The sequence below is a fragment of the Hippoglossus stenolepis genome, chromosome 3 (assembly GCF_022539355.2).
Source record: "Hippoglossus stenolepis isolate QCI-W04-F060 chromosome 3, HSTE1.2, whole genome shotgun sequence".
Classification (NCBI taxonomy): domain Eukaryota; kingdom Metazoa; phylum Chordata; class Actinopteri; order Pleuronectiformes; family Pleuronectidae; genus Hippoglossus; species Hippoglossus stenolepis.
In genome coordinates this window covers 24,227,704-24,251,122 of record NC_061485.1, presented here as the reverse complement: position 1 = coordinate 24,251,122, position 23,419 = coordinate 24,227,704, and the positions used below count along the sequence as shown (strand labels likewise).

Here is a 23,419-nt window from a genome sequence, read left to right as displayed (position 1 = left end):
TTAATACTGTGCACCCTGGCACAGAGGTGTGAATGGGCCTAAAGGACTCTCTCCTTCATGCTCCTGTTTACAAGTTACTACTATCTAGGGACAACCTAGAAGCATGCCACAGCTTGATAAAGATTAATGGTGGCAGGAAATCATTATCCCATCCTCCATTTTAGATCATGACCAAGCTGTTAGTCCCACACCAAGTGCATCAGAGTTAAGAAGAAGGGTGGGATCCAATCTTGCTTTCAATTATTTTGATTTGTAATGAGGTGAGTTTACAACTGCTGAAGGGGCGTGGAACATTTCCCCCTAAGGTATGATATATTTACAACCAGTAGAACGGATTGATTACAACATGGTGAAGATAAATTTGTTGAAATTCAGAATAGACTGAGTTTGTTTACAATTTTCTCTTTGGCTGTGGTGGACAAAGTTAGTTTGGAATCTTTCTTCTCACCTTCTTAAAGTCTATGCAAAGTCCCCCCAGATAAAAAACATTAACAGTATGCCTTGACCTCATACTCTACCCCCTGGGTAAAACAAGTCAGGCAAGATGCTGCGAAATCAATAGCTTTTAACATCACTATATTTCAAGCTCTCATGCTGGACCAATATCAGCTTGACAGAGCGCATCTCCTCTCTGTTGTCAACACGGGCTGGAGAGTAAAAAAGTTTTCTTCTCACTGTAAAAAAGAGGGAAAAAAAGATGTGTAAATTATTAATGGCTTGAATTAAAGATGCAGGCCAGAACTCTCAAGGGAGTCAAGTTTATCCTTCAGATACAGAACTGACATCAGCCTAACAACAGTTTGCATTCTTCTCATTTTCTGCAGGGCTCCGTTCAGCAGAGCCGGACCTCTTTGAGTCTGAGGCTGCTGATGGATTCTCATATCTATGCTGTCAGGTTACTGGCAAGATCACTACTGTGGGTCTCTTGTGCAGTCGACAAACAGGTCAGTAGTAAAGGTGAGTTTATAATGGTAAAGACATTTCAGGTGCAGGCAAGAGATTATATTTGTTTTACTCAAAGAAATTATTATCAAGATAAAAACCTACATTCAAATCAAGATACTGCTTTCAGTATGGTGTTCCACAGGGATCCATTCCCAGTCCACTCTTTTTTACTATGCAGCCAACACAGTGTGTATTTCTGTGCACCAATAGGCTACTTTCAATTGTCTTAAGGATTAAGAAATATTGTTTGGATGAAAAACAACTATTGGAAAATATTAAAAATAATAAGTCAATTTCAAAAATATAGTTATCGTAGTTATATTATAGTTATATTATTATAGTTTTGTTATAGTCTCAGCCTAGAGCAATAACCTCAAGTGTCATCATAGATAATTATTTTTAAAAATGAAATATATCACACATAAAAATAATAAATAAAAGCATTTTTTCTCTGCCAGTACAACTGCATTCGGATACAAAAGAAATAATGAGGATTTTCTTCTCTGCACAACTTCCACAGAGTCCAGAGCTTTAAGAATTTCCATAAAAACAAATAAGATAAAGCACATCACACCTGTTTTAGTGTATTGACTCTGGCTTTCTGTCTGGAATTGATTAAAATATTTTATTGCAGTTCACAAATGGTTTAAATGGTTTAATACCTCCATGCTTAGTCGACCATTTGTTCTCCCAGCTAATCCCTCTGGGCTGTGAACACAACAGCATTTAACATAGCATATCATATTTAAGACATCTTTCAATTTTTAAGCATTTTATGTTTTTTATTGAACTTAATGGAAAATGCTTTGAGCTGTTACAACAATTAAATGTCCAAATAGTGCTCTCAACTATAAACTGTGAGGAGCATTGCCATGCTCATTAAGTGAGACCTACTTTAACCTAATTATTATTGGGTAGCAGTGTGTTGTGTATGGTCAAAGGAAATCATCTCAGCACACAGGAGGAAATAAAATGAAATCTAGCAAGAGGCGCTCAGGGCGAGGAGGACTGGATGCACCAATTAGGGTTGAAACCACTACAAAAATATTTTCCTCTCCATGTCATCATTACAAAACATTAAGGTCCAAAGAATATGTAGTTATATAATGTTGCATGATTTTTCTGTAGCATACATAAATAGTTTGATGCTGAAAGTGCAAGGTTGTATAATTGACCATATTCTCATTCCCTCATGTCCATTTTTAGTATGTTTACAGAACAGCCTAAGGATCGCAGTGCAAATCTTCAACTGAGATGTTGTTTAATATATACACTACCGTTCAAAAGTTTGGGGTCACCCAGACAATTTCGTGTTTTCCATGAAAACTCACACTGTTATTTATCAAATGAGTTGCAAAATGAATAGAAAGTATAGTCAAGACATTGACAAGGTTAGAAATAATGATTTTTATTTGAAATATTAATTTTGTTCTTCAAACTTTGCTTTCGTCAAAGAATGCTCCATTTGCAGCAATTACAGCATTGCAGACCTTTGGCATTCTAGCTGTTAATTTGTTGAGGTAATCTGTAGAGATTTCACCCCACGCTTCCTGAAGCACCTCCCACAAGTTGGATTGGCTTGATGGGCACTTCTTGCATACCATACGGTCAAGCTGCTCCCACAACAGCTCAATGGGGTTGAGATCTGGTGACTGCGCTGGCCACTCCATTACAGACAGCATACCAGCTGCCTGCTTCTTCCCTAAATAGTTCTTGCATAATTTGGAGGTGTGCTTTGGGTCATTGTCCTGTTGTAGGAGGAAATTGGCTCCAATCAAGCGCTGTCCACAGGGTATGGCATGGCGTTGGAAAATGGAGTGATAGCCTTCCTTATTTAAAATCCCTTTTACCTTGTACAAATCTCCCACTTTACCAGCACCAAAGCAGCCCCAGGCCATCACATTACCTCCACCATGCTTGACAGAGGGCGTCAGGCACTCTTCCAGCATCTTTTCACCTGTTCTGCGTCTCACAAATGTTCTTCTGTGTGATCCAAACACCTCAAACTTTGATTCGTCTGTCCATAACACTTTTTTCCAATCTTCCTCTGTCCAATGTCTGTGTTCTTTTGCCCATATCAATCTTTTATTTTTATTGGCCAGTCTCAGATATGGCTTTTTCTTTGCCACTCTGCCTAGAAGGCCAGCATCCCGGAGTCGCCTCTTCACTGTAGACGTTGACACTGGCGTTTTGCGGGTACCATTTAAAGAAGCTGCCAGTTGAGGACCTGTGAGGCGTCTATTTCTCAAACTAGAGACAGTAACTGACTCAGACAGTATTCAGCGTGGATTTGTTGAGTTCATGAGGGTAATGTCAGCATCAAAATATGAGCTTATTATGCTCAGTTTGTCTGAAAATACCTCTATTTCTTGTCATTTGAGTTGTTTCCGGCTGTATATATGATGAGAGTCAGTGTTTCTATAAGGGTTTTCACAGGAGGCCTCTTATGCCAGATCCTACTGGAACAGAATCCAAGAGCTCCCAGTTCAGCTCCAGCACTTATTTATGTTTATTTGAGGGTCTGCCATCATCACATAGCAATGGAAATAATTAGCCTTCCACTTTCAAAAGTGTTGTTCAGGCGGCCAATCTCGCAGATTGCTTTTCCTCTCTCCAAACTTCAGCAGTCAAGCACTGGTTATTCATGTTCTGATGAGGCTGCCATATAACACATACAGCATACCGGCACACATAAATCGCACACACTCCCTGCATCGTGATCAACCCACATCGACTGCCTTATGGCTCGGTGCTTGTTTGAAGTCCATACAAAGATTCACTACAGAGGACGAAAAGGAGAAAATGAATGTTAATGTCTGCGAGCTACACTTCAAAAGTGTGAGCCTGGCTCTCCTGAGCTCTCCTGAGCTCTCCAGCCTTGAGATGGTCACACAAGTGACAGGAGCAGTCTGCACCCTTTCTATAGCCCACATAATACAACAGGGCCCAGGAGACACAGAGAGAAAGGGATGCAGAGGAAGAAGGGATTATGGCTGTCTTGACTCTGCTGTGTATCCTGTGGGCTCTATCCTGCAAAACCTGGCCATACACACAAACACACACATTTTGACAACATAAGCTGGGCTCACTCTCTCTATATATCAAAGGCCCCACCACGCGGGGACTGACTTTTGTTCTTTGGCAGCAAGAAAAAAGAGAAAACTTTATGATGCTTTCCTCCCTCTGGTTTTATTTGACTCTGGTTTTTGTTGAGGGGGAAGTGCGCTTGTTGTGTGTGCGACTGTGTGCAGCACTGGGAGTTGCCACTGTCAGCTGGTGAGATTTTGTTTGGTCCATTTGACAGATTGTTTCTCTGTGTTGACTGTTTCTTCAGGTCATTTAATTGAAAATGCAGTTATTTGCTCCTCACAAATGTCTGAATGCAGGGCCGATGAAAGAGGAAAAGAGGGAAGTTGGGACCATCTTCAGGAGTGGATCAGTGGGGCTGCTGGGAACTTTCAACAAACACTGACCTCTAGTGGAGATCCGCGACAAAGACGAGTGACACCAGTTCATTTACACAGCAGCTACAAAAACATACTTGACTGTGAGACTGAAAATGGCGCATTAGTCGAAGTCCAAAGCATGATAACAAATCTATAAACAAATAAATATTTTAATTCATCATACTCTCTCAAAGACATTGTGTCAGAAATACAATCGAGTGACGTCAGATTGGTTTCAGAACCTTGAGAAATGTGATCCAATATACTGTATATACAGAACAATCACTACACTTTAAAGAAATTAATCAAATGTGAGGATGTCGTACCTAAACATAAATACACAAGGCCTATGCTACTGTAACAGTACACAATGTTGTAGGTGGCAACACAAAGCTAATGTGCCACTGGATTTTACTTCATCATATTTCTGCTTCTTGTGTCTCTTCTCGTCAACACTGTAACCAACACTGTTAGACTCGCACATGGAAGAACTGTCTGTACATTTATAAAGTTTACATTAATACCAGAGAAATACCAGGAACACTAAGAACAGGTCAGATTCAGTTGCCTGTTAAGACCCATATAGTCTGTGTCTTTATAGGCAAAATAGTATTTGAAACACTTACACGGTTAATCTGAAAAAATCTGTTAGCAAGCTAACCTGCAGGCAGATATAAGTAATGCTAATGAGCTAATTAAGGGATAACAAGTGTTAGCCACAAGACTTATCTTGTTTGAATAGCTAAGAAGCTAGAGGTATCATGATATTATCTTTTTTTTAAGTGAAATATAACATACCAATTTTAATGTCTATTTAAAACATATATGGTGGGGTACAGCTCACCTGGTAGAGCTGCCCAAACAAGGCAAGGCCTCAACCAGCAGAGGCATTTATGCATGTCTTCCCCCACTCTCTCTCTTTCCCCCCTTTCACTAGCTAACTACTGTCCTATCCATTAAATACAATAAAAAGCCCCAAAAATATATTTAAAAAAAAAACATTTATGGTGAAATGCTGTTTTAAATTAATTGTTGACAAAGCATTGGTCCTCCAATATGGCTGCCTGGGCTCGTGCTAAGTCACCTGAAAGCAGCGTTCTACCAGACGTTCAGCATATACATGTACATAAGACACTGTCGAGACCTTGCAGAGTTTATTTTCTGCTCTTTCTTTTAGCACCAATACCAACTCAAAGCCAATCAGGAAGAGACTGAGCCGGAGTCTTCCATGTCTGTGGAGTCACATTCGTCAGCAGACTCTGTGAGGGCTGGGTAGGGCCGCGGCTGGTCCAGGTTGACGTAGGTGACGTTCAGACTGATGTAGTGTTCTCCCTCCAGGCCCGACAAGATGGTGGAGACGGCCGTCACTAACGTGGCGAAGCTGGGCCTCAGATCTGGGTCGGGGTCCCAGCACTGGAGCATAATGCTATACCTGGAAAACATGGGCAGTCTGAGTGAAGAGCAAATGAGCAACTTTCTCTCTTTTATAGACTACTAAAGATTTTCTTAACTCTTTCCTTGGTGGCATAATGATCATCTAAAGTGACTTTCATACTTAGTCACCTTGTTAAAAATGAAAACAAAATAGGTCATGTTCCCTTTTAGCCGAGTTCAGGTGTTTTGACCTGTCTGAAGGCTGCTGCTTCTAAAAATAATAAATAATTATTTTATCGGTGCTCTTTGTATGGATTAAACAAACTAGATATAGTTTGTTGATAAGTGAGTTTCAGAGGTGCTGGTGGGCAGATTTTGTGACCTTTGTCAGGCAGGCAGTTTCCCCCTGTTAACTGTCTTTATGCAAAACGATTAACCAGGTGCTTTATTTAGACCCTGGTTCCCGTTTTGGAAACAAAACGAGTACCTGCAAAGGTTCCTACTGTTGGGGAAAAGTTCCTGCACTGGAAACACTGCTAAAGTGGCTGCTGGCTCCATCCTCTTAACTATCAGCGACTATTCCTGGTGTTCTACATGGGTCTGTGTGTGACAACATGAGCCCTTAACCTGCATTGGATGGGATGTGTGACAAGGCCTCAGTGAACAAGGTGTATGAATGGTTGATTTATTCTCTGAAGTTGCTGAGCAAGGGATTTATGATTAAAAAAGCAAATATGTTGGCTTATTGTTGTAAAGTCACTCCACTGTGTGTGTGTGTGTGTGTGTGTGTGTGTGTGTGTGTGTGTGTGTGTGTGTGTGTGTGTGTGTGTGTGTGTGTGTGTGTGTGTGTGTGTGTGTGTGTGTGTGTGTAAAATAAGTCACCTCAGAGGCAGACATAAACATTAACTCCCAAACAGCATTGCTTAACCATGTTGTAATAACAAGTAGTGGACAATTTTCGGTTTTCACACTACTGAGTGACCATTCAAAAACTTGTTATTACTACTTGGACTTTGTGCTGTTAACTTTTCCGTTCTAATTTGTAAATCTAGGTTCTTGTTATTGTAGTTATGTATTGTTGCCCTTAAAGTTATAAAGTTGATGAATCCAAACTTAAAAACATCATCAAATTACAATCCCAGCTTTTTTTTAGAGTACATCGACAAGCTGACCAATATTTACGTTATACTTACAAAGGGTCAGGGCAGTACTGTGGCTGCGGTAGCCTCCTGCCCTTGAGCAAGTAATGTGTTATGTCATAGGGGTCCACCTCTGGGTAGGGGCTCCCTCCTCTGGTCAGCATCTCCCACATCAGCACACCAAAAGACCACTGCATCAAGAGAGGTGGAAATTATAAGTACCAAACACAGGCCTGAATTACCATCGAGTAGCTGTTGACTGGTCATGATTTTGTGTCATGATTTTGCACATATTTAAAGAAAAGCTTAAAAATGCTTATTTCAGTCACTCTGAAATGTTTATTACAGCAGCAGAACATAGTTGGAGCTTAGTGTCTAGGCTCCAACTTCATCACTTCCCCAGATATGATTACGTTACTATAATGGGAGGTTATGAGCAAATATCTTTATCCCCCCTTTCAGAGCCGACATGTGAATGCTGGGATGATGGCTAAATGGAAATATCTCGAGCAAGGAAAGGATTACAGCCTTGGACGGACATACAATAAGGATAGTAATGAGACTGGCTAAGTTTAGAATGGTGGAACTACAACAAATCTGTATAACTATACAGTTTCCCGTTTGGTGGTCTAAAGCAAAACAAGATTTGGTGTGAAATAAAAAAGGCAAGTGGAGCACAAATTACCCATACACCATACATATTTAGCTTGTGACCCCTCAAAACAAAGCCACCTCTCCAAAACCTCTTGTCACTAAAAAAAAGCAACATGTATTTTTACACCTCAACCACTGAACTGACACACATTACTCCCTTTCCAGATCATGCTAATTTTCACAATTCTATTAAATTTTATTTAGTTTGAGACCTCACAATATTATAGGGAGAAAACAAATGATTTCCAGAATACACTTTGTGACAGTGGGGAGGGAAAAACAGGAAGAAGCCTCCAACAGAACCAGACTCAGGGTGTGTGGCCATCTGCCTGGGCTGGTTGGGGTGAGAGGAGAGAAACCAGGAACTGTTTTTCACTCCCTATTTTCATAGTATTAAAATAAATAATTAAAACTGATAACTATGTTTTGATCTTCACTCGCTCACCACATCTGACTTGGAGGTGAATTTCTGCGTCTGCAAACTTTCGATGGCCATCCACTTGACAGGCAGCTTGGCCTTCCTGTGGTCCTGAACACTGTAATACTCCTTGTCAAAAACGTCTCTGGCCATACCGAAGTCTGCCACCTTCACTGTGTACGACTCGTCCAGCCTGAGGACAGAAGAAGTAAGTGGATGTGACGACCTTAACACATTTTGTACAATGAAGCATCTCTCTACACAAAGATCAGAGTTATTTAGGCCTAATGACAGTGAATGAATTCTCTGAATTCTCTGTCAGTGACTCACATGCAGTTGCGTGCTGCAAGATCTCTATGTACAAATTTCTTCTGAGCCAAGTACTCCATCCCCTTTGTAACCTGCAGCCCGAAGCCAATCAGGTCCTTCACAGTGGGGTTCTGAACAAATCACACAAACACACAACGAAGACCCTGGATTAAAACAGTTGCAAATGTACTGTACATAAACTATATGATTAATTTCCACTGTTTTAATGCCGCTGTTGTACCCTCTTCTCGCAGCGTATGAAGTGTCGCAGGTCCCCGTGCTTCATGTACGGCAGCACCACCAGAGGGAGCCCTTCCTGTGGCAGGAGGATGCCCAGCAAAGACAGCACATTGCTGTGGTGGAAACCCTTCATTATGATGCCTTCCTTCAGAAACTGCTCCACCTCCTCCACATCTGTTATTCCTGAAGACACACACACACACATACACACACACACACACACACACACACACACACACACACACACACACACACACACACACACACACAAACACACACACACACAAACACACACTTAAACATTCTGGACACACATCCGAAGGAAGAGGGACACTGAAATCCCAATTGTGGAAAGCTGCTTTTAAAGGTTCTCAGAGAGTATCAGAAATCCTGAGGCAATTTATTCCGCAGCAGAGGAACTGAAGAGAATTTATTGTGCATTCCTAAGGCCCATAAATCAACTGAGTTGTGACTCACTATTCAAAGACTTGACTGCACAGTGGATTTCTCTGTTGTTGTGGTCTGTGAAGTAGCCATGATAGACAGTGCCAAAATGACCTGCAGGAAAAAGAACCAAGAATGAATGACAAGAGGACTACGGCTGCTCTTTCGATGATACAGCTTTCACAAGACTCCACAATTAAGGTTTATATTTCAGAAAAAATGACAGAGGGGCATCTTACCCTTCCCTATGATCCTGTGGTGCTGCACAATCAGCATGTCGGCAGGAATGAGAACATCCTTCACTTCCTCCAGCAGCTCTGGCCTGAAACTGGAGATGGAGATTTTCTCTGGAGGCATGAGGGGAGTGAGAGAGCGATCGATGCTGCATGCAGCGTAGCCCAGCCTGGGGAACACCACCGGACCCAGGCTGGAGGGAGAACTCCGGGACACTGCTGGCAAAATTCCAGAGAGAGGAGTTTATAATTGATGATTGCATAGGAATGTGTGTCAGAAGCAAATTTGCTCTGCATTATTAAAGTGCATAGCTGGACAGTCACCTCTCCTGTAATCCCCCGTTGATGACAGCTCTACATTATTTGATCCAGAGCGGTTAGCACTGTGGGCCAAATGCATCTCTACCATGGAGGCTGCAACACATTTCACAACACCTTTTTTTTTAATGATCAACCCCGGCGGAAGAACACCCACATCCTCTGCAACACTAGAGATGTTCTACTTGAAAGACTTGTGTCATTTATCTAAAATTCCAACCGGCAGCCGTTGTAAAAACAGGTTTGATCAATGTTCACATAACCAAACCAGAGAGGAGCCCACCTTTCTTCTTCTTCCTCAAGTGTTTCATAACAACAAAGGCCAGGACAGCACCAGCCACCAGAGCCGCCAGGATCCCCAGAACAATCCCCACCATGTAGTGGTTACTCACTCGCACTACTGTGCCCACGTTGTGGACCTGCCTGTTGATGGAGATCTAGAGAACAGACAACACATTACAGTATCACAGGTATTTTTTCAAATGGCCCACTAACTTGGCTGTGACCTGCTGTGTTTTCTGTCACACATCAATCATCAAACGTGCTATGTGTAGGTTTCTCTGCCGCCAAACGTATTCCTATGGCTGCGTAACAGGTTAGTTGCACGGTGTACAGGGAGTGATCACTGGCCAAGCATGGGAATTACACATCGTCCACATGCACCCAGTCAGTTATTCATCATGTCCACCTCCAGCCTGACTCACCTTCACTGGTAGTCCCTCACTGGGGATGGTCATGTTTTTAGGGATCCTGCATGTGATCTCATTGTCCAGGACTTTGGCGTCACAATCAACGCCTGCCACCGTCATGATGATGGTCATACAGGAGCTCACCAGGTTCAGCTTTTGGTGCTGTGGACAGAGAGGTGGAATTAAGATCTGAGACATTAAATTCGTCATTTAAAAATATCTATTATAAATATTCTGTTACATTAGGGAATAGGCTACATTCAGCAAGTATTTTAAACGTTATTACTGTCGGAATTTTTTAAAGCAAGGACTTTTATTTTTAGTGTTACATCATTTACTCTAAAATGTTTGTGTGCTTCCTCCACCACTGTAAATATTACAAATTCACAATTATTTTGTCATTAATTCAAATGCAAACACCTCCCCCCACAGCTATCTCTTACATGTAGTGACACTTCATCGAACCCAGGGTACAAACTGAGCACGTGTCCTTCTGTTTCAAACGGGATGGGCTCGCCATAGGGGTGGTAGGAGAACTCTTTGTTCCACAGTCCCACCGCTCCGTCCATGTCAAAAGAAAGCTCTCCCTCCTCCGTCTCATCCCTGGGGAACACGGGAGTGACGCACTCCATCTTCGTGGGCAAGGACTTGCCAATGCACTCCTGAAACACAACAGTCAGGTAGTACTAAAACTATCACTGATTCAAAATAGTGTTTCTACTGCACTTTAGGATCAACAATTTACCCTTGTCATAGGTTTCAGGTGGCTCTCATTGGGTTTAAAGCGGATGGTGGTGCGATAAACAGAATCCAGGTTCTCCCCTTCAATGACGATCTTTGACCCCCTACAGTGGAGATAAATGATGGTTTTCATCCTGGCTGAACAAAGGAAATCATTTTCTCCTACAACTGAGTAAGTTCCACATTAAAATGAGAGTATGCCATCTTATGTCTGGATAAAATCAGTTGAATTACAGAGAAAACTCAAACTACATTTATCAGAAATGTCACAGGAACAAAAGAGAGGATGAAACAGAGTGCATGTACAGAGGAGCTGTAAGTGCTGGATGTGTCCCTGATGTACCTGTCAAAGCTACAGTCGGGCAGGACAGCTGTAATCTTTGGGTTTTCTTTGTAGTAAAACACCTTTGTGGTGAGGACAGGAGACTTGTCGATGAAAACACTCAGGGGGACATCCCTCACCTCTGAGATGGGCTGGGACAGACAAATGATGGATGACACGATGCCTTTTGGCTTAGTGACCCTGCAGAGAGACACAGGTATGTGAATTACACACCTTGATAGAGACAACTTCAGATCAAAAAGCTGGACTCTTAAAAGATTACAGTAAGAAATAGTTCATGTCTGAGTCAGTCTCTGGATGCGGAGACCTCTTAGCGTAGTTTCGCAAACCATGCTTAATAATTATTCTACACAGGTTGGAACGTGCTTAATAGGTCATGACAACATTCTGAGCAGTGACTCCTCCTGATCTCCAGAAAGCAAAGGAACAACATGAGGCAGTATAAGAACAGTGTTTATAGGGTAAGATGGATGAATGCATATAAAACATGTATTTCCAGACCTCGTTATGGGACAGGGAACGTCATTGAGAGTGACTTTCCTGGTCTTCCCAGCATCCAAGTGAGGCCCAGTCACTGTGATGAGTGTGCCCCCAACACGAGGCCCATAGTTGGGCTGGATTTCTGTGATGTTAGGAATCTGGAGTAACATCAGAGTATCAAAGTATTTTCATAAAGTAAAAGGATTAAAGAAAAAGTGGTTGAAAATTAAATGAAAATAACTTATATCTTCAATTGGTATTTGTATTGTCGTGCTGTGTCTGATAAAAGCCAAGATTACCACAAATGTGAACCCTGGCATTTCTGCTTTCCCATCAATAGAGTAGCGTCCCTCCACCTTGCCCTCGTGCACTTCCACTGTAATGTTGACTGGTTTCGACAGCTCAGTGGCCCCAGAGCGAATCTTACAAACCAGACTGAAGAACACCACAGAAAGCACATGTGTCAGCATGTCTGCTGCATTTATAGAGTCACTGCAACACCAATTTCATTTCATAGTGAATTAAAACTGCTGGACTTGAAACAGCAGCAGAAGAGAGCAATAGCATTTTGTTCGTTTTGCTGCAAAATATAGATTTCAAGTTTAATCAATCCACTGCTTGGTGTCAAAAGAGCTTGTTGTTGAATTTAATAAAGGAAAGAATGTATCTGCACTATGTATCTGTATCTATTTGTTTTAACAGCACAAGATAATCCTAAGGGAGGATTTCTTTTCACAAAATGACTATAATATGAACAGATCATACCAGACCAAAAAGATCAAGTCCTTGGTCACTCACTGTGTGTTGTTGCTTTTGACTGGAAGCACAGTGCAGGCGGCCTGTCCCAGTCGAACCTGATGTGTTCTGGAGGTGATGGCGCGTCTTAAGGGCGACTGGAACTCCCATCCACACACTGTTAGCTCTGTTTGACCATCGGGAGGAGCAGTCCGTGGAAAGAACTGCATCAATAAAGCAGAATGTACAGTACCACATTGAAATGAAATGTTTCTATGAGCTGAGGGATGCTCGTCTCCTGGATTACAGAACAAACCTCACCCCAGTGATTCCAGGTGGACAGGACTCGTTCCTCCAGCGACTGGGGCACTCGCTCTCCCAGGAACACACTCCAGAGCACCAGCCACAGCCCATAAATTTAGGGGCCGTCAGACACATGGCGCAAGTCAGGAAGTGTTGACAGCCCGGCCCTCTCTGGGGCACCTGAATCATCTGAAGCAGAGATAAGCATTTTTCAGGTGAAAAAATCCCCAGCTGCCCTGTGCTAGCTCATATTAATGTGGCTATTAATATATCGTATAGATGGTGATACTGGAATCTTTTCTTGAATTATGTATATGTAATTCAGAAAGATGATAACATCCCGAATATCAGATTTACATAAAAACCTCTAACGTGCAAGAATAGAAAAATGCAGCTCATTTAAATCTAATTGTTAGACTTTCACTGAACTACTTAATAATTAATTTCCTTCCATTGCAAATGGAAACATGGAAACTGAAACTGATCCTCATTCAGCATCCGTCTGTTTTACAAGTCACATGAACTGCTCCTGGTGCTGAAGTAAACTCTTTGATAACAGATGAATAATTTAACTATTCAATTTGAATAAAACTATGTGTTGAATCTTCTCACTACACAGCAACAGCATCAATGCAAGAAAGACACGTCAACCAGGCATCTTGTAAGTGTATTACCACTGTTAATCTGCATAGAGGTTAAGTCTCCAAATCTCACTCACACAAGGTAATATTCCTAACATCCCACAGGAGTATGTTAAGAACGTGATTAGTGATCCAGCCTCTACACATAATATCCACTCTGCATAAGTTTATCGAGCTTCTTTGGCCACTCATTGATCCTCAGGGTGACGAGGTCTCAGATGCCTGCAGCCAGGGAGGAAAACAACCTGGACAGGTCTCCAGAGCATCATAGGGTTAGGACGTGACTCGACTCACAATGTCACACTCTCCTCTCTGTTCTGTCCTCTCCTGATTTAAATGCATGGGATTGCTGCGTTACCTTGTCTCCAACCACGAACAGAAGATAATCTGATGAATAAACAGCAGCAATGGACGAGACTCTCCGGTTTTCCTCCAACGAATAATTTGCAAATATAATAGGACTGGATCTCGTCAGCACGAGCTGCCGACACAGACACAACAGATTATTAACAGTAGGTCAAATACAAAAACAACAGATAAAAATCATAAATGTATTGATGCTTGCTGTAAACCTGTAGCAGGCGTCCAGTTGAGGTGCCAATATGGGCCACAGTCTTGTTTTCTATGGTAGTGACCAGCAGAGAGGTGAGCAGGACGTCTGTCATCTGCCTGTTGAAGAGGTCCACTCTGTAGTAGGGCTTTGACACCATGGTGGGATGATCTCTGCATGTGGCGTTGTTCTCCATGCTCTAGTAACATGGTCACAGGCAGCAGAGGACCAGGAAGTAGAAAAAGTATTATTAGACATGTTTATCTAGATTAAAATGTGGTTTCAAGAAGAGGTTATGGCTTTAAATACAGCAGAGCTACTGTGGTGCTATGGTTTCAGTGTGTATAAAATTCTGTCATGTATTAAGTAAAAAAAACACCAATAACAAATAATATAAAAAAAACAATTAGACACATGGAGTTTATTCTTGTAGTTTGATAATATAATCCCAACTCAAGGTGAAGAAGTAGACAAACCATGTTAACTTAAATCCATTTACTAGCTCTTTCTGTAGCTTCCATCAGTATTACACTGTCTTCATAAGTCAATGATGTTTGCTCAGTTGTTAGTATGAGTTAGTCTAAAAGACTTAGCAGTGGTTTTGTCAAAGTGCTGTCCCCCGGCTCACTCGTGACAACTGAGCAGCCTCCATCTGCATCAACTGATAAAAAATGTATATATTCATTACTACATTTTCATTTTAAATGAGTGACAACTAAACTTGAGTTTTGTGTTACTACTACAATTCTCCATCATCCAATCATATAAGTAATGCAGCTTCATTTATTGCTCAGCTGCTCCTGGATCAGACGGTAATATTTACAGATGTAGGGAGACACAGCAGCTGTTTTCTTTTGAGCACATGTTGTGAGCTGCCCTGGTCACCATGGGAACCATGAGAAACACAGCCTATGGCACACCAGAAGCACACAGTGAGTATGGTATGATGACAAGATCATTTTATTATTTCAAGGCCGTGGTAGATGATCCTGCTGTATTAGCAACAGTAAGATTATCACAGTTATAGACAGGGTGGAACATTGTTTGATTTAAGGGAGTCTTTGTGTAAACACTGGCTTATTATATCCATAAGACTAAAATATAAAACCAAAGAGTAAACACGTTATGTTTGTTTTGTTGGTAAAAGGAAATGCAATCCACTGAACATCCAATGTCTCAATATTTGGATTACCTGCTAAAAAGCTTAAGTATCTGTGAGCCAGTGATGATGTTGGCAGCTCAGTTGTCTTGTGTTTTTTTGCTGAGAATGGAGGATTTGAGTTGGACTGAGAGGTTACTCAACATCCAGTCCTGCAGCCAAAAGCAACAAAAAGGAAGAAGCCCCAGAAGCACTGAGAAATTGCAAAACTGCGTGTGTCCAGCCCAAACTTTAAAAACTGCTAGTTTCAACCTTTTCCAAACCTTCATCAGCTGTAAATGTAACGGCTGAAATCAAAAGTGGTGTTCATTTGTTAATTTTTAACTTTCCCTGACGTGACCTCACAGCATTGTGTCTTAGTCACAAAATCCATTACCTTGTCATAAATTCAGAAACACAAACTGTGAAATTGTGGCTGCAGCTTCAACATCAGCTTCTCAATTCTGGGAATTTCTATATCTTCCACATGATGTGAAACTTCTCAAACTGGCAAGGATTTACTTTTAGTGACTAGAGAGTGGGATGTCCTACCACAAGCTGCCAAACTATTTTCCCAGCAGCACAGTGAATAACGCAACATCCAAAAAAGACAATCATAATGAAAAATGTGTAATGGGGTAAGGAAATAAATAGCAGGTATTCCTAGGAATTTAGAAACTCACTTTAAATCCAAATGCATACAAGTGTGTTGAATTTACTCACACCAGGAAGAAGGCAAACCTTCTTTGGCTGACATGAGATGACATCTTGAGGTTATTTAAACTACTGACTTCCTGTGTGACCTGGGAAATTCATTCAGCTGATGCAGAAAAAAGCCCTGATGGCAGCTACCCTGACTCCCATCCTTCCCTATTTTCCATACTTTATTTTTTATCCAAAATACAACTTCTGTCCCTGTTTTCTTGTATTTTACACCGAGTACTTTACAGAAATCTATCTCAGAAATTCCTCTCATGAGGTTGCCATCTAGAAGATTGGACCCACTGTGAAGAGGGGAGTATGTGCATGAAGTTATTTAAAATGTCATTTAAAAAAGGATAAAAACTGTCAATGTAAAATTTCAGGCAGCAATTTTTTTATATTATGTTTATGAACAACTTATCAGTTAAATCAGTTCTTATCACTTTCAAATCTTCCCCACCATGACCCACTGACAGTGTTGGAATGTAGGACATGGCCTCTTCTTCTAAGCAATAGTTTGACCTTCAGAGGACTCACTTTACTCTCTGGAGTCTGATGAGAGGATTGATACCTTACTTGAGTGTATGAAAAATATAGGACTAGAGCCAGTAGGTAGCTAGCTTAGCTTAGTTTAGCAAAAAAATAAAGCTAGGAAACAGGGGAAAACAGATATCTCTGTTTAAGAGTACAAATCCATCTACCAGCACGTGTAAAGCTCATTACTTAACTCATAGTATTGTTTTTGTCTTTGTCTTCGCTGGTTGTTGGCAACGTTACAAGGATTACCAAATAAGTCAGTGTAATACATAACTCCCCCAAAACACATTATGAGCTTTAGATGGGCTGAGGGGCATTTTGTGTTATTTATTTAAACAGAGCCTGTCTCACTGATTTATTTGTCTCCAGTCTTTATGCTAAGCTAAGCTAAGCTAGCTGTCTCATGGCTGCAGTTTAATATTTCCTTCACAGACGTGACAGTGTATCTATCTTCTCATCTTTCTCAAGAAAGCAAGAAGTGTTATTCCCAAAAAGCCAAGACTTAAATACAGTTTTTTAAGCAGAAAATGCAAAAAAAGTTTTTTTCAGATTTATCTTGGAAAACAATGAGTCAGACAATAAAACACATGCAGCTGGAGGGACTGAGTGCTACGTCAAAATCTCTTTCGCTTTCATTTCTACTGTGTTTCACTTTAATATTCATGTTTGGCTCTGTCTGCTGCAGTGATGCGGATCAATCTGGTACTGTGAGCAAGGTGTTGCTTTGTTTAGGGGTTTACCTGATTTCATAACCTGATATTTCCCCATGACAATCACAGAACTAAATCATACTATGTGTCATTGTTGATTAGAAACATTCTTCCAGTAAACAACTGTAATTACATATTTAGTCATTTAATCCTTCCCTGTTCATTCAGACGATCTGATTTCACAGGGTCTCAGTGGTGTGGGATTGTTCATCTCCTCCATGTTTGTGCATGTGATTAAAAAAAAGGCACGCTTTCACATGGTACGATTTTTTATGGGCCCAATCAAAATACTTCAGCAAATAGTTTTATGATTGCGTGCAAAAATGTTGCTATGATGTTTTTTGTGATTGCTGAGCTGTCAGTTTGATAGTCAGTGATTGGTTATTGGGAATACATTCACTTACTCTTATTTCCACTCTTAAGATCCCTCCATGAAGTCAGTCACATACAGCTGAATTTATTATTTTCTCTTTTGTCTGCCTCTTTTAAAACTGTATGTATAAAAAAAAATCTCACTCACACTCTTCCGGTTGAAGCAGACTTGAGACCATATTAATCACTTGCAACCTCTTGTAATGGCTGTGTGTTGGTGGACTGATACACTCACCTCATGTGGACAGCTCTCACAGGGCTGGAAGTGGCAGAGTCCTCTGGAGAGCTGCTCTGGTCCAGACTTACAGCAGTCATCCACCCCATCGACGATTGCGTGGTTCAAGTTGTCCATTGGGAAGGCGCACAGGGCTGAGTCATGCTCCGTGACCCCATTGTCATCAGTAACTGCAAAAACCCCATAAAGGATGTCATCCTCCTCCTCAGCGCCCAACTCCTCTGCCAGCTCCCTGCCTGCTTTGCCAAAATGCGCTGCCTGCACAACATTGTAAACAACATCCTTGTAGGGTTCACTGACTAAGTTCCTTCTTCTGCGTTTTGGCTCAAAGCGACACTCCAGGATCACCTCACGATACCTCTTCATTTCCCATTCATTCCTTGGTAGACGGCCCAGACGAGTCTGAAATGGAGATGAGTCCTGATCAGGGCTCTCTCTCTGGACAGAAAGGAAGTAGACAAACTCCTGGGTGAAAAAGCTGTAAACATATTCAATATGGTATGTCCTCCGGAGACCAGGAAGGACAGTCAGGCTACGGACGTCACTGTAGAAACCATCTTCTGTAGCCAGGGGTCGACGAACAGATATAGACTTCCTGCCATAACGCTGGGTCACACTGTCATTTACAGTGGTGGCAACGAAGAAGTAGACGGTTTGACCCTCTTCAACCATGGTGACTTTGGTTCCAAGAGGACTGGCCACACAGTCTGGACAGTAGGCAGCAGAGTTGGAATCCTTTCTGAACAAACACTTAGAGAGAGACGGTGGCTCTCCAGTTGAGTTCAGTTGGTGGAAATAGCACACACCATACTGAGAACTTCCACATGAATATAAATACATAAAGAGCGTATCCAACAACAAGATCTGATTGTTTGTGTCCTCTGGGAAGTTGGGATCTTTATCAACATTGCACAAATTACATATCTGACACTCTGGGCTTCCCGCCGGCCCAGTGTGGAGCTCCCACACCTTCTCCAAGCTTATGTTCACAGCTTCGATCACATTCTTAGAGGCCACATACACCTCCTGGTACAACGAGTTGTTGACAATGTTCTGGATGGGGCCCTGGGCCTGGAAGAAGGGCATGGTGTAAACCACAGAGTAGTTGACCGGACTCTGGCCCAGTGAGGGACAGTTGGCCAAGGCCAAGGCCAGTAGAGTCTGGAGCCAGACACATGCCCCCCACTGTGCGGTCCAGTGGACCATCTCCAATTCGGGGTGCAAGGGGGCAACAGTACAGACGATGTGGGGTTACCTCCAGGTCTGATGTCGAGACCAAATCATCTTTAACACCAGCCAACGATGCCTGAATGTGGATTAATGAAGATTAAAAACAATACTTTCGGTCATTCAGTCATTATGAAATTCATTATTTCATCACAAGTATGAAAAGACAACATTCAAATTTATTTGGGAATATGAGAGCACTTTGATAAAAGTTCAACATTTTGGAAAAGACACTCATTTGCTTTCTTCTTAAGAGTTATATGGGAACATCAACATCACTCTCATATGTGTTTGGTTAACATGAACCTATAGCCAGGAGAAGCGTGTGACTTTATTACCAACTGAGCAAAGCAGGCAACAGCCCTCGCCTGTCCTAAGGCTGCAGGTTTGCTCCATTATCATTTACAATCAATCTATCAATTAATCATTTGAATTTGATTGATCAAAAATGTGTTATCAATTTTCACCACAGCATAAGCTATCAACTATCTTTCATCTTATGGATGGGGTGCTGTTTCAAATCTAGTTTTAAAACCATTACAGTTTTATTATATATTTTCATAGTTTCTTATAAAGTTGTCTTCTCTGTGTCAAGTTATTAACACACAGAAAACCTTGTGCTGGTTAATATTATTCCATCATAGGAGAACTGTAAAGGAAAGATTATGTTTAGTGTAAATGTGTTTCACAATTGTCCTGTATAATAATTATTAATTGATATTGCATTGTATGGAATGAAGTGAAGATATTTACGTTGTCTTTTACATCTGACCAACTATGGAAGTAAATCAGTCTCATCAGATTTTGACATTTTAAAGCCTTTGAATTTCTAGCACTGAATTATTTTACTTTGAAATTATGCATTTGTATTTTTTGCCACTGAATTTCAGTCTTCAAATTTTCAAAGTATAATATTCAACTGCTAAAATTCAGTTGCAAGAATTCAGATGCAAAAATTCAGATTAAACATCCGGGATACCAGGAAAAGCAATCGATAGTCTCACTCGAACCACACCTCATGCTGGTTTGATGCCATGACCGGTCTAGTAGCGTAGCTGACAGTGTGGCGCTTCTCGTTGTCGCAAGCATCACCTGACATCACATGACCACTGACACATGACCTGATTGGTCGGAGGTTTGGTTCGATGTGAGACTATCGATTGCTTTTCCTGGTATCCCAGATGTTTAATCTGAATTTTTGCGACTGAATTTTTGCGACTGAATTTTTGCATCTGAATTTTTGCAACTGAATTTTTGCAGTTGAATATTATACTTTGAAAATTTGAAGACTGAAATTCAGTGGCAACAAATACAAATGCATAATTTCAACGTAAAAAAAATCAGTGCTAGAAATTCACAGGCTTTAAAATTTCAAAATCTGATGAGACTGATTTACTTCCATACCAACGGTCAGAACACAAAGATTTAGAATTGACTATTTTAGGGACTGGGAAAAAACTTTGCATCCAACAATCTGATAACATACATTTTTTTTGGCAATGATTAACAGTTATCATCAACAGTTTTCTATATAAATGATTTTTCTATTTCATGATAAATCAAATAACCATTTTTGCTCTGAGTACTGGTTGACTTCTGGCTGTCTGATGTTAGGTGAGGTTTTATTTTGAGCATGTTTGAAATAAAAATTAAAAAAATGTATCTGTAAAGAAACAAAATGCAACAATAAACAACAATGCATCACTATAAAATGACTGTATGAGACCGGACAGAAAAATGTTATTCATGGGAAATATGCAAACTAATAGTGTGCATTATTTAAAAGTGAAGAAACATTAGAAACCAAAATGAGTCTTCTTAATGATGTTCCTGTTGAATCCTGAGGGATCTGAGGGGACAAACATCCTCATCGTGGTGGAGCCAGATGATGATGAGAGAACATGTGGTCACAAAGATAAAAGCTTCCTCTGACTCACGACAGACGCTGAGAGAAAATGTTTACATAATCAAAGAGGGGTCAGTGTTGTAGTAGACTGTTGATAAAACTGTTTTTATTAGAACGTCCTGCACAGGTCATTAATATCTGTCTGCTTATGTTTGTTCTGGTTAATCTGCCATCCCATCTTCTTTTCCAAAAATATGAGTCAGGTTCTTTTATGCAGGAACAAACCAACTCCATGGCTTTGGTTCGACAACTAATTTATTAAATAGAAACGAGATTTTTTTCTGTACCTTCAAACTCTGAACAACAACCAACCAAATGGAACCATGTTTCAACCGCCGAGCTTTTTCTCCATCCAGAGCAGACGTTTGTTTGGTGGATGATTAACCAGACACATGGCAGTCAGGCTGCATTCAAGTACCGTTGGCCTCTCTACTTTGCATTCCTGTCACAACCACTACGTGCCGTTCAGGGGGAAAGATGTGTATGGACTGATGGTCAAGAGACGGCGTGTGCCTTCTTAGGTGAAGCGAAGAAACTGGTCATCGACTCATGCCGGAGAATTTCATCAACTCTGATTATTTTATTTAACAGAAGAGAAAAGTTCTTTTTGACACAAATTCTCTGAACAGAGCAGCACTTATGATGTCTCTCTTCACAGTCATGTGGAAATGTTTGCAGTGTCTGGTGTTGTTGCATCAATTATTCATAGATGTTACATTTTAACATTTGCTGCTCCGTGTGAAACTGAGGTTGAGGTTAGAGGACATGTGTACACATAGTAATGGCACTGATTGACTTCGTTCACGTTCATGGTTAATAAAGCAAATGGTTGAAATTGACTTTCCATTCACTGTGCTATCACATTATTTACAGGCCGGTTCAGGACAAGTGTTAGTTCTCACTCAGGTGATTTAAAGGTGCAGTTACACTGGAAACCTAATATCAAACCAAATGTTGCAATCAGTGTCATATTTACATACATTTATCTTCTGTTTTGTGATTTTTTTTTTATTTATCTTTTGTCAATAAGAATTAACAGTTTTTATTTTTTAAATAGACAATGCAAAGTGACCCCACAACACTGACATGTGGGACTGCTGTGAGAGGAATGCAAACATTGACTTAAATGGATCAATGCCTTGGTCACTGGCACTTTGGCAGCAGGTAATAAGACTAAGAAAGAGCATCCCTCTCTCATTGATCAATGCACAGAGATCCACTGGGATTTTAAGATGCAAGCTGCTGTGCAAACAGTCAATAGTAAAAAACATATTGTACCCGAGGGACGTATTGATTCAGTGGCAGGTAATGAATGTGCAGAAGCAGCAGAACCTGTTAGTGTGGACAGATGGTTGGTCTGCATTTACTTTATTTATTTTTTGTAATACTTGACCTTATTTCTACAGTCTGCGATGAATCTGAGTGGTTGAACATGGTTCAAAACCAAAATCAATTGTGTAAACTGATGTTACACAGAAACAGCCTCGTTTTGAGTCTGCTTCCCTTTTTTCTTTTAATCTTCAGTCTCCATTCATGCTCCTGTACAGAACTCAGACAGTCGGTGGAATCGTGCCAGCGCACACTGGCTCCAGTCCACATGTAAGATGTTATTTCACTCAACAGCTGCACAAAACCTGAAAGGTTGGATAACTCCTTGCTCAGTGAGCTTTAGGTATGATAACAGCCAGGCAGGGCTGTCTATTACACCCACTGGCAGAAATGTACTCAAATGAATCCAATAAAAATCTAATTGGAAATATTAATTTTTAATGTCATATTGAATATTTTCGCTCACATTATAAATGGAAAAGCCAATTAAACTGTCAATGACCTCTTTATAGCGGTGGTCATCATAGCTTTCTCACTGACATACCACACATATTTAACTACAATGAACTCAACATCTCAGTTTACATTATAATTCAAACTTTATTCTCAGTAACACATTAAACTTACCTGAGTGCATTTGAGGACATTTTAATTTCTCACTGATTATGTGTGGAGCTCCCACAGACAGACTCAGCTCTGCCAGGAGTGTGTGGCACATCATGCCGCTGTGTGTGTGTGTGTGTGTGTGTGTGTGTGTGTGTGTGTGTGTGTGTGTGTGTGTGTGTGTGTGTGTGTGTGTGTGTGTGTGTGTGTGTGTGAAATCTTACCTGTGCAGGTTAGAGACTGCGCTTCAGGGAAGTAACCCCTGACTCCTCTGCGCCCTGTCTGCCTGTAGAAGAGCGCAGGGATGATCGATCACTGATCACAGCAGATGACACGATTACATATGATCAAAGATTGAAAGCCCTTCCTCTCCTGACAGGAACGCTGTGCTGGTGGAGGATCTGACCTCAGCTGCCGGTGTGACTCTATCTCCTGCGCCTCAGCTCCTCCCCTCAGCTCCGGGCTGACGGATCACTGCTGCATCCAACCACAAACCCAATTAACCCGCATTGAGTTGCTTTACGCACCTTCCAGAGGAACGTACATTCAATTCAATTTCATTTGTATAGCGCCAAATCCCAACATGCATTATCTCAAGGCACTTCTCACAGTAGAGTTGAGACCTTAAGATGGGCTGTAAAAGAGAAACGAGTAAACA

General features: G+C 41.1%; 1 protein-coding gene across 2 annotated transcripts; it reads right to left on the bottom strand.

Annotated features, from left to right (window-relative positions):
* Nucleotides 1-4,541: 4,541 nt before the first annotated feature.
* On the bottom strand, nt 4,542-23,359 carry mst1rb (macrophage stimulating 1 receptor b). 2 transcript variants are annotated; one of them, XM_035153343.2, is made up of 21 exons: nt 22,986-23,359; nt 17,697-19,002; nt 14,025-14,201; nt 13,811-13,933; nt 12,830-13,000; nt 12,572-12,732; nt 12,073-12,208; nt 11,795-11,931; nt 11,294-11,473; nt 10,955-11,054; nt 10,653-10,871; nt 10,225-10,371; nt 9,804-9,957; nt 9,527-9,616; nt 9,209-9,421; nt 9,003-9,083; nt 8,527-8,708; nt 8,307-8,416; nt 8,004-8,169; nt 6,959-7,095; nt 4,542-5,823 (listed from the first exon to the last, which is right to left on the bottom strand). In XM_035153343.2, exons 2-21 carry the CDS (start codon nt 18,900-18,902, stop codon nt 5,592-5,594), a joined length of 4,122 nt encoding a protein of 1,373 aa, XP_035009234.1. In that variant the 5' UTR covers nt 18,903-19,002; nt 22,986-23,359; the 3' UTR covers nt 4,542-5,591. The 2 variants fall into 2 exon arrangements, with proteins under 2 accessions (XP_035009234.1, XP_035009236.1); XM_035153345.2 differs by having other exon boundaries at nt 9,209-9,418.
* Nucleotides 23,360-23,419: the final 60 nt, after the last annotated feature.

Bases quoted from the DNA above. Each gene is read 5' to 3' on its own strand.
- mst1rb (XM_035153343.2), bottom strand. From the start codon at position 18,902: ATGGTCCACTGGACCGCACAGTGGGGGGCATGTGTCTGGCTCCAGACT. The intron at 12,733-12,829 runs GTGAGGTTTGTT...TTATTGATGCAG, and splicing joins GTCCACCTGGAATCACTGGG to TTCTTTCCACGGACTGCTCC. The intron at 11,932-12,072 runs GTAATCTTGGCT...ATGTTACTCCAG, and splicing joins TGCCAGGGTTCACATTTGTG to ATTCCTAACATCACAGAAAT.